Source organism: Asparagus officinalis, chromosome 8, assembly GCF_001876935.1.
Source record: "Asparagus officinalis chromosome 8, Aspof.V1, whole genome shotgun sequence".
Lineage (NCBI taxonomy): Eukaryota > Viridiplantae > Streptophyta > Magnoliopsida > Asparagales > Asparagaceae > Asparagus > Asparagus officinalis.
This window is the reverse complement of record NC_033801.1, coordinates 14,920,713-14,932,939: the sequence shown is the minus strand read 5'-3', so window position 1 is coordinate 14,932,939 and position 12,227 is coordinate 14,920,713. Positions and strand designations below refer to the sequence as shown.

At 38.2% G+C, this 12,227-nt stretch overlaps 1 protein-coding gene across 1 annotated transcript; it reads right to left on the bottom strand.

Moving 5' to 3' along the window:
• On the bottom strand, nt 1,213-12,012 carry LOC109820904 (TORTIFOLIA1-like protein 3). Its single transcript, XM_020387099.1, has 7 exons — nt 11,990-12,012; nt 6,247-6,460; nt 6,121-6,156; nt 5,892-5,994; nt 5,281-5,801; nt 1,745-2,183; nt 1,213-1,577 (listed from the first exon to the last, which is right to left on the bottom strand). Exons 1-6 carry the CDS (start codon nt 12,010-12,012, stop codon nt 1,776-1,778), a joined length of 1,305 nt encoding a protein of 434 aa, XP_020242688.1. The 3' UTR covers nt 1,213-1,577; nt 1,745-1,775.

Below are 12,227 nucleotides of genomic sequence, written 5' to 3'. Positions count from 1 at the left end.
TAATCAGTTGTTTTCATACTGTGGTTTTCTGGGTGGTAACTTGACGCTTGTAATCATAGTCTGCAAAAGTTGAAACGATTGCTTCCGATAAATGATACATTGAGGGGCATGCTCAATTGCAGGAGTTCGATGATTAATAGAAGAACAAATTTTCACTATAGACCCAAATGAAGTTTTAATTATCAAAATCGATCTTTTTTTTAATTATCAAAATCGACATGTTTTATGCTACGTAGGCTTAATCTCGTTTCCTAATTAGTCGGGGTTACCAACCCCGACTGTTTAGGGCATTACAAATCGGGTTTTAAGGCTTCTAATTGGGGTTTAACAACTCCTAAACAGTCGGGGTTGGCAACCCCGACTAATTAGGAAACATGATTAAGCCTACGTGGCATAAAACGGGTCGATTTTGGTAATTAAAAAAAATGGTCGATTTTGGTAATTAAAAGTTCATTTGGGTCTATAATGAAAATTTGTTCATTAATAGAAAGGTCAGATGGAATCCAATGACGCGGAGAAGGAACAAAAATTTATTGTCCGTTAAACTACATCCTCTTCAACAATTCCGCTCGTTATCCAGATTCTTAACTTGGTGCCTGTTTGGCAACTTGAGACAAACATGTTCTTTGGGAACAAAATGTTGGATTTTTTTTGATCAAAACTGCTTTTTAAATTCCTCTGTTTAATTCCAGATTTAACCACAATTTCCAACACAAAATTGGCTCAAGATCAATTATGGATTGGCAAATCAATCCGACGAAAACTTAGACCGGTTTTGCTAGGCTAATTTTTGACATTTTGCCAAACTGACCCTAGAGGTCTGCCCCTAAACTCTTTAAACAGAGGATGGAGGTTGTGAAAGAGGTTGCAATTTGCAATATACGAACGAAACCAACCATCCCATAATTAAATTTGCTTATATTTGATACCTCTGAATATTATCGAGGTACCCGCGTCCTTTGGAAACTTTTTGTCATGAAACTCATTGAATCTGAACTGGTTAAATTGATGACATCTAAGGGTGCAAGTAATCCTCCTAAATGTTTACTTAAATATTGTTAATCTCCATAGTATTCCTTTCACTTACATTGCAATCATACAATGACTACGTCTAATATCAATACCTTCAAACTCACCAATACATTCTAAATTCTTTGCATATATAGGAGAATTGCACATATTTATTTCAACACACAGGGCACTTTTAGGTCATGACTGAATACTCTCGATCCATTGCATAATCCTGGGTACACAAGAGTATCATATCACACAAAAAAAGAAATTTGATACAGTTTGATAATGTACAAGGGTGCGGTATATCTTAGATATCTAGAGAGTTGAAGGCAATAAGGTGTATGCAAGTTGCTAATATGTCATCAAACGATGAAAACTGCCGATGAATTAATGAACAAGACGAAACCAGCCTAACTAAATACAGGATTCTTAGACAAAGCCGCCATAGAGTTCTCTCTTCTTCTCTGAAGAGAGGCTTTTGTAAAGACCTTAAGTTCTCAGGAAAAAAGAATACAAGCAACAAGTATATGCATGACTCTGCTCGGCTTTGCAATACATGCAATCTGTAATTAATAAAGAGAAAATGTTGTTAGAACATGAAAGAGAAAGTAATTTATCAATTAACTGAAAACAAATGCCAAAAATATATGACTTGAGTGAAATCCTAGACCTTGCTTTTGATGATACAAGTGCATAATTTCCTACTAAGAGTTGAGAAATGAATGTTTACCTTACATCCTTTGTCATAACACTTCTGAGTCTTAACCATCTCTTGTATCACGAATTCCATTCTTCAGCGTTTTATTCGGTGTGATCTCTGCGATCCCTCTTGGCTGAGGGTTGACCTCCGCTAATGGGTTTACAACGAAACTTTTCTGAAGCCCAACCCGTTGCTTAGGGTACTCTCCACTTTGTTGCTCAGCTAATAAGCGCATACCGGTGATTGTTGGGTTGCCTGACAATGAATATCTACCACCATCTGTTCTTCTCCAAAATTTCGGGCTGAGGAATTCAGCTCCGGGCAAACTGCAGCAGGTTTTTACTGCAGGATCACTCAATCTTCCAGATGATACAGCTAAGTCATGTGAAATCTCATCGAGCACCATCTCCAGGCCGTGGACTCTGTTCTCAAGAGAATGGATGCCCTTTTGCGAGCTTCCCATGAATCTCTGATAACAGGAAAAGAAAAAGGGTAAGTATATCAGACAATATGTGAAACAAAATATGACGAAGGTGCAAAATTTGATCGGATGTGTATGGGGTACCTAAGATACACAACATGAACTATATTTAAAAAACAGATAGCCAAATAAATGTCCGGCCCTTTTTATGTTAAAATAAGAAAATATATAAATTGCATCGCTCATACAGTCATATGATGTCGCGTAGTGCATTACAATATAAGCTTAAATTCACTACCAAATAAGCTTAATCTGCATAATGCATACATCAAGATATCTTCCTGTATAGTTGGATACGTTTTTGGTTACATGGCTATTTCATGTCCACATACTTAGTAATGCTTAGGTCTCTGCTACAGAAAAATGTATTCCTCAACTATTACCAGAACTTCAGTATCCACATGAAGGGAAGTGTTGCCATTTCATCTTTATATGTGGCTCGCCAACTCAGCAGTGAAACATCTTGACCCAAAGTGTGTACCAACATCTTGTGAGAGCTCCAAGAATTTGGACAAAAAGAAAAAGAAAGAAGTATAGCACATCTATATTTTCTCATGCATAGCACTAGCTACTTATTTGCTCTTTATGGTAAAATATACTTCACTTTGATTAGCTTCTTTATTGCTTCAACATAAAGTATTCAATGCTAGCATAACACATGTAGAGTCAAGGTGTTACATGGGCCAGTGCATCAAGCTTTATGACTGAGGATGCAAACTAATTTGGACAATCCACTCCACATCAAATGTCATATTAACTTTTTGAATTTGAATAACTGTGTTTGACAATCCTTTGAAGTGTAGATAGGAATATAATAGTGGTAAAAAACCATAAAAAATCCAATTATGTCAATAATATACGGATGCAGACATGTTCCAGGCACATCAAATTATTACCTGACAGGATATCTTGGTTAAAAAAAAGCCAATTTCACACCATCAGATATATTATTTAGCATTTTTAAAAAGGAGTGTGTAAATTAAGGTATAGCTCGCCTTTCTCTTCAGCTTTAGATATATTTGTTAAAATGTGACTAACATCTAAAATTGGTCCGAATTCATTTTCTATTAGATATACTTGTATCCATATCCTTGTCCGCTAACAGAAAGTATAATATAAATGTGGTTATACTAGCTCCATATTCCATCGAATGCAACCCTAAATGTTAGCTGCTGCATAGATGGCTGGAGCATCCTAGATCATTAGCATATGGGCTGACGATGGATAGGCTGAATCAAACCATCTTCGAACCTATATCCCTGGATATGATTCTGTCCTTGCCCATAATAACCAACCAAGATCATTACCGATATGGATGTAGACCATAAGTTTTTGAAGCTAAAAGAGATTATGCCCACCAATCTCATTCACTTCATGCAAGAAATGACACCAAACTGACCAAACACTCTGCCTACTGAAGAAAAGGAAACACAAAAAGAACACGAAAAAAGAACTGGCTAAAATCATACTTCAATTGTTTTTGGATCAGATTCAACTGATGCAAAGATTTTAAGTGGCAAACTTGTCCAGTAACAGATATCAAACTGGACCACATAGGCATTACCTAGCACATGCATAGAAGTTGAGGATGTCTACCAATTGGCTCCCTTTTTTTGGGCGGGGTTGGGGGGGGGGTGGGGGGGGTAGTGGGAGTGAAGATATTCAGTCTACTGTGAATTCCCGCTTGTGGATTTGAGATTCAGTTTAAAAGAATGTCAGAAGAAAAAGCAATAAAATGTATCAGCAAGAAAAGAAAAAACAATTTTATAAGCACAAGAGCAGTAGAATATTTATTGGATGAACAATATAATGATTTATGGAGGACTAACATACTGTCAGTTACAATGTCAGAAGGACTATCAAGTCTGACCAAGATGCTAATGTAGTAAGAATGTAAGACGGTAGGATATTAACAAATGATTCTGTACCTGCAAATCTGCAATGGAATATTACTAGTCAGGGTTTTACAACATAAAGTAATTCATCATTAATTTTCAGATGATCCGTATGTCAGTCTGAATTTACTGGGGTTCCTTTCAAGGTAAACTATTTTGTCATGTATTATAACATAAGCCATAATATGTGTGTTAATGCCATGTGTAAATCTCTTTTTGCCTATGTGTAAGATACCAACACATTATACCCACTATGGCCAAAGCTGACTTTTTACAGCTCATTTTACTGTTTTAGGTTCTTTATATGAATAAGAACGAGTCAAATATACGTACAGTAAGAAATATACATACTAAGCCTTGCCCACGTGCCTAGATTCTGAAAACTTGCCATGTCTGCCACCCTTGTCCGTCTCTAAGCAGGACACTAGTATCCAGGTCTAAAAAGCATACATGTTCGTTATAATACCACATCCTTCATCCGACCACAAATGATATCATATGAAGCATTCTAAACTGCTAATGAGGAACGTTAGATAACCACTTTAGCTAAAAACTTAAGCTTATTAGTCATGGATTAACAGCATATACCAAACTAAATAATCTGAAATTCTCTATACATCTTTCTCGAGACTAGATATAGCAAGTTAAAATTTCCAAATGTTTCTCTAGAGATAAGATAAGATGTCTTGGATTTATATCGTTGCCTAACCATTAACTGCATCTAGCAGAAAAGCAAACGCTCGTAAGTGGAAAACCAAAATTTCCTTGAAGTCCAGACAGCATTATTAACATAATATTAGGTTTCTAGATAAGCATCAAAGCAGTGGGTGACGTAAGGAATGAGGCTTTTGCAGAAGTAGGAGTACCAACAAACTCTATCAAATAACAAATATGGTTATCACTTAAATCAAAATCAGTAGATATTCATGATGATTGTTTTACAATCAGGTTAGTTGAATATTTCTAAGTTATGTAGTCAATCATTCATTACGTACATACAACAGAGAACAGCCTCTCATGCAATGGTACCAAAATAAAGCATCTCCAGGTACCACACACATCTGTACTAAAACTGCTTACAAGTATCCGAGAAAACAAGTTAAGTGCACTAAGATTTGCATTAGGATGATAAATGTGAAAATAAATAAGCTACTTATAATATAAAAAAGATCATCTGAAGAGAGTTATACCTGCAGAAGGTCCAATAAGCTGGACTGTTGGTTTTCAATCTGCAACAACTGCCTCCGAATCAAAGATAAATCACCATCCTTATGCTCATCAACAGTACTATCAACTTCAGTAATTACTTCCGAATTTCGAGACTCCAGTGGTAACATTCTCGATCCAGATTTCAACCCACCACCTGAACTCGTTACCTTACCCTCAGAGTTATTCTCAAAGAGCGGTCTCTTTGCTTCAAACTTTGCTCTAGCATTGTTCTCCTTGCATCTCATAAACTTATCTTCACTGACAACAGTGAGCGGAGAGGCATCAGAAACAGCAACCTCCACTTTCCAATCCGAGTTCCTGCTACTATTTACTTTACGAGATGAAGGTGGATGCGTTTTTCTTTCTACAGTCGACGTAATTTTCTTTCTATTGGTAACAATTGGTGAAGCATAGGGAGGGGGAGACCTGCTGTTCTTCCTCACATTAAAAGGAGAAGCAGAACTAACTGAATTTGTTGAAAATCTCCTATCATTTACACTCTCTGTGAAAATCAATAAGATTCTAAACATCAACAGATGCAAGAAAAGAACATTAAACCACAATGTGCTAAAATTAAGCGCATTAATATCACCTCTTTGAGAAGAATCGACCTTCTTCCTCGCTACAGAATCATCGGCATCACCAACAGCAACCACAGTCGGGAATCTGTATGAAGGAGCTCGTGCTTGGCGTTTCTTTATTGCCCGAGGAACTCATGTGCAGTTTACTCTGCCTAATCTGCCACCTAATTGTTCCATTGTAGCAGATTTCCGCAATTGGTTTGATAAAGCTTCTCTGATCCCAGAATATGACATTTATACTTCGATCCGATTCATCGAATCGCGAACAATCTTCACCTGCACCACCAAATCTAACTCAAATCTCTTACACCTTCATCAAAATAGATCTATCAACTCATCTAAAGACCAAGGTTTTACAAACCGAACCTTATCGAACCGCCGCGACTCAAAAGACGAGATGCAGGAGGACTTGATCCCTCCCAACAGATCCCTATCGGTGACCCCAACCCTCGAAAGGGCCTCGGCAGCAGCTTTTCTCGCGGCCCAGTCCTCACTAGCGAGGAACTCCACGCAGGCACAGGCCGACCAGCGCTCTCCGACCAAACCCTCCGGTGGACGCCGCCCCGGCGCCCGCCAGCCGCTGCCCAAGCAGCTCGAGATCAGCCGCGGCTTCCTTGAACGCGTTGCTCCCTTCGCGAGCTTCAGCAGTCCTCGCGCACACGAGCCGCTGAGCTGGTGCGCGAGGCCGCGAGTCGGGGTCGGGGTCGGCGGCGGAGCGGCGTCGACCGGCGGGCGAGGCGTAGAGGGGGAAGCTCCGGCGCCAGACTGGGCCGTGCTGCTCCTGCTCGGGAGGCAGGCGCGTCGGAGATGGGGGCGGGAGGAGCGAGGCCAGGAGACGGCTGGGCGGGGTTCGCGATGGCGGCGAAGGGTCGACGCGCGAGCGTCGACGACCTGCGGATCTGACGGAGGAGCGGGGCTCTCGAGCCGGCGGAGGGCGCGGCAGCGCAGAGCGAGGGGGGAGGAGGGCGAGGAGGAGCGGGGGATCGGGTGGGAGCGGCGAGAGGAGGGAGATGAGGCGGAGGGAGTGGCGGCGGCAGGGGGGTTCTTGTCGGGTGGAGGCTGCGTGTCGGCAGATGGCCTGAGATAAAACGGTCCGCGAGTATGAGTCGGCGGGATAGATCTGGCGATGGACTCGCAGCCTCCTGGACGCCATCGGCCTCGGTGTCGCCGGTCCGAGAGCTCTGATCATGCCAGCGGCTTCACCCGGCCTGCCTTTCCACAGTCCTCGCGGCTTCCCACTCGACATTGCGTGATGCGACTTTCAGGGGGTCGTTGGAGTTGGTTTTTAGTACATTGGTTTTTGGTCTGGTGGGGTTCACGGTGCAATGCGGTGGGTCGATGATATTCGGAAGAAGCAAAGCCGAGGGGAGGAGGAAAAAGAGGAGAGGATTTCCTACTTGTACGTCAGAGTGGGAGCGGTTTTTACAGATCAACCACCATCATTTAAAAAAAAAAAAAAACATTTTTTATATTTTATTATTTTCCCTTCATTCAGATTTCAGATGATTGTAAGCGGCGGAGTTATGCAAAGGGTGTCCTTCGTTGGGTTTTTAATTTGATTCCTGTTAAGGGGGGAAGAGAGCGATGGAAGGGACGAAGTCACGAAGGTGACAGGGAGGGCGATCCAGATCCCTACTTAAATTATTTTTTTTAAAAATAATAATGATTTTAGCCATTATTGTATTTATTATGCTTGTTAATTATTGCACATGAATGAACCTGAGACGATTACAGAGGGTTAAAAAGGTAGACAGCGTAAATTTTAGCATTTTTACTTGATGTTAGGTTTTTGAATTGATTCCACCCCCTATCCGTAACTGATGAGGAGCGGCTGCATCTGGGCATTATAAGAAAAAAATTTCTAAATAAACCCATTTGTATATTTTTTTAAAAAATCCACCCTCTTGAGTTTTTTCTTATAAAATTCTACGCACTTTCTCGTCACGTCAACATCGTGACGAGAAAGTTGGTCAATTTTTTTTAATCCGATTTCTAAATAGTTCGGGTTGTTAACCCCGACTATTTAGAAGGTTGTAAAACCCTAATTACAATTCTAAACCCTAACATTCTATGCACTAAATAGTCGGGGTTGACAACCCGACTATTTAGGAACCAGATTAAAAAAATGAGTCGATTTTTGTAAAAAAAAACTCAATGGGGTCGATTTTTAAAAAAAAATGTGAATGAGTTTGTTTAGAAAATTTCCCCTTGTTATAAATATCTGGTATGGCTACCGGTACTATGATCTCACCATAGAATATAGATTATTTTAATAAAAACGTTTTAGACATCACAAATTGATATGTGCCATGCTGGTAAACGTAGCCATGTAGGTACCGTTTGGTAAATGGTTAAGTGAGGGGTTAAGGAGACTTAACCCCTTTTAACCCGCCAAACACAAAAAATCCATACAAGGGTTAAAGTGAGTTAACCCTTCATAATTTGCCAAATATAAAAAATATAGAAGGGTTAAGCTAACCCCTCTAGAGGGATTAAAATGAGTTAACCCCTCAAAATAAGGGGTTTACTAATACTCCTATTTAGAAGGATTAAGAGTTAACCCTTCTAATTATAAAGAAAATAGTCAAAATCATTGTTATTCCCAAACACTACAAATGATCATAAGGGTTAAAATAAAACTTTTATAACGAGTTAATAATTTAGTCATTCATAGATTATCGAATGAGTTAACTATGTTAATTTTTCTCCTTAATCCCTCTTCCTTAACCCTTTGCCAAACGGGGCAGTAAGAGACAAAAGGTTTAACTCTGTTAATAAACTGAATTTGATTTGCAATTATATATCGTTGTGATGCGGTAATCAAAAAAACAAAAGAAAGATAATCAAGATCTGTCTCGTGTGATTTGAAATGATCTATATTTAAACTAGATACTGGTCTAATCATACGTTCGATATCGTGTCGATTAGTGAAGTATGAGAATTGATCGCAAAGGAAAGTTTGACGTTAAAAATATGAAAGTGATGCGTGTATAATTTACGGAAAAAAACTAGATAAGATGGATTACACTGGCTCTTCTTAATGGATAACCTATGTTCTTAAAAGTATTACCAAACAATGTGATGAATAATAGAATGAGATTTTCTAGTAGTTACTTAGTTAACAAATGGTTTTTTTTTAAAATAATAGTCCTAGAAATCTTTCATTTTTTTTATATAGCCACACCGTATCTCCATATTTTGAAATTAGTACCCCAAAATCTTCATATTTTGAAAGCAATCCCCCAAATCCATCAAGTATTTTGAAACTAGTCCCCTAAAATTGGTGCTGACTAGAGGGACCAATTTCAAAATACTTATAAGATTTAGGGAACTAGTTTTAAAAGATAAAGCTTCGGAGACTAATATCAAAATACTTAAAATTCAGGGGACTAATTTCAGAATATGAAGATCTGGAGTACTAATATCAAAATATGAAATTTTTGGGGGACTGCTTTTTTAAAAAATCCTTAACAAATCTACGCCAATCGATGTCTTAAGGGTCTGTTTGGCAACTTCACAAACTTGTTTTAGATGATATGATATCGAACCAAAACATTGTGTTCGATTTGGTAAAAGTTGGGCCAAATTTAATTTAGTTCTTTTTAGTTCAGACCTAATCCATAAACTAGTTCTTTTGTGAACAATTCATGTGTGATTCAACTTTGTCATTGTTAATATAAAATCGGTCTAGCCAGTTCCGTTTTGAAGTTGTCAAAACACACCCTAAAATTCTAAACAACAAACATTAATCATTTAACATGGTAAAAAAAATAGAGAAAGAAGTAAATTATAAACATCTCATTCTCAAGGGTCACGATACCTTTCTCCTTGTTTTCCCGCTTGTCTTGATGCTCGTGTTACAATTTCACAACCATCAAGAATAAAAAGATAAAGAAATAGAGATATGACATCAATTACTACTTTCCCCGAAAATGTCACACTATTTGCCGACCGGCGATCGTAGTACGCGTAGTTTTACTCTCACCAACAAAAACTAACATTTTCATTTTTACATCCAAAGAATTTTGTAGCTAAGGGGCTGTTTGGATGACTTTAGGAAACTAGAGTATTTATGACACAAAATAGAAAGTGGTTATCCACCTCATCATTTTCCATTCGAGTGTTTACATTGTTTGGTTATGAATCTTTGTGAATCCTAAAATAATAGTATTACATTGTTTGGATAGTATAATGTAAACTAGAGTATTTATGACACAAAATGGAAAGTGGTTATCCACCTCACCACTTTCTATAAGTTTTTGATTTTTTTTATTATTATTTTGGACACATTTATGACATTGTGTTAGCTTTCCAACAAAATCACTCCTAATTTTGGTGATTTTGCTTTCGGTGACAACTCATCAAAAGATGTAAGCTTTTCATGTAAAAGAGAATTTGAACAAACAATGTAAAGTGATGAAAGCTGACATTGGGACCCACATTTTTACACTTTCCATCCGAGAATTTGAACAAACAATGTAAAGTGATGAAAGCTGACATTGGGACCCACATTTTTACACTTTCCATCCTTTTACATAGCAAAAACATACAACCAAATGAAAGCTGACATTGGGACCCACATTTTTACACTTTCCATCCTTTTACATAGCAAAAACATACAACCAAACATCCCCTAAATTTCTTGCCGACTCTAATGACTACTGGCCCAAGGATGGTACCATCAACTCACACCTCGACTCAAATTAATGAACACGGGGTGCGTCTTGTGCTCGGATAAATCTCATGGTTCTCGTGCGCACCGCAATTTGGTCGTGGTACATCTCGCAGAAAGATATCGTGACCGCGACTTCGAATCGTTCGTCCGTCGTGGTCCGAGTCGATATCGGTTTGGAGACTTAAGGTCAGCACCAAGAAAGGTGGGCCCGGCTCATTGTGGCCACAGCATCATCGTTAATGAGTCGGTAGATTTTCTCGTGATATAAAGACTATAACCTTTTGTTTTCTTATTTTATTTTTATTTTTATTTAAGCAAGCTGATGGAGTCATACCAACTTATATTAATCTTTGTGTGTTTTGTACTCAGAGTCTGAATTATTGCTTAATTGAATATTGTTATTCCTTTATGTACTGTGAATAGAAAGTTTTTGAAAAATTGTTACATTTCGAAAAGATTTGAGAGACTAGCTAATTTTAAAATATGAAGATTTGAAGGATTAATTTAAAACACTTAAAGGTTTGACCGTTTGAGCGACTAATTTCTCAATATTAATATGAAAGGTTGGGGACTAATATCGGGAAAACCCTACAGAATAGTGTTAGATCACTTATTATTGTTGGATTTGAGATGCAAGCCTCTAGAGGGGAGGGGGAGGGGTGATAATAGGTTGGTTATAGTTTTTCGCTAAAACACATAATATGCAGTGGAAATATAGAAAAATAAAAGCGAACAACCAATCTAAAAACCAATCAAAGAAGACGCGAGATCTTCATAGTGGTTCGAATGGCATTCCTATGTCCACTCTTTCTTCTCACAAAGGAGATTCCTAACTATGACTAGAGTTCACCTCAATCACAACCCGATTTAGTAGACTTACAAAGACCGCTACCTTGGAATCTACCTAAAACCAGTGGTCTAACTTAACTTCTGACAAATGAGTAATACCTACCCTAGCTAGTCCCAACCCTCAATTATCATCGGCTTGAGTATGCCGTGAAAATAAGTTTGAAACAAACTACCAAAAATAACTTAAGCACAAAAACAAAAAGATCTTATAGCCCTATGTATAAGCAAATGGTTCTTCAATAGATTAAAATGAAGCTCGACGAAGAACGATATAGATCTTGATTCTAAGGGCAACTCCTCTCACTAAGATGATCCGATGTTGTCAAGCTCGACGAGAAAGAGTTTGTTAAGGCTTTGGGGGTTCAAATCGCAAATCAATCATCTTCTCTTAGACCTTAAAATTTTCTCTCTTAAAGCTCTCTTTTATCAAAGCATAGAACCTCCTCAAAATATGATATCTTTCTATCTTATATAGCCTTTGATAGATAGGAAAAGAGATATTGAAATCACAGTAGAAGTTAGGGATGAAAGAGGTTAACAAATGGATCTAATTAACTCTTGAAATCCACTAAAACACGTTATTACCATAGATGGGCAATCTCCACCATCGATGGTTCCCTAAGCACCGTGATGGTTACTTGTAGAGCATCGATTACTTGATTTTGAGTTTCTAAAAATCTACAATTGTTCAATGTATACTATCAACGGTTTCCCGTAGCCCATCAATGGTTCAATTTTAATTTTCTATAATTTCTTTGATTTTTCTTTGTAGGTCATCAATGAGCCTTGACCATCGATGATTCAAAGGATCATCAATGGTTCC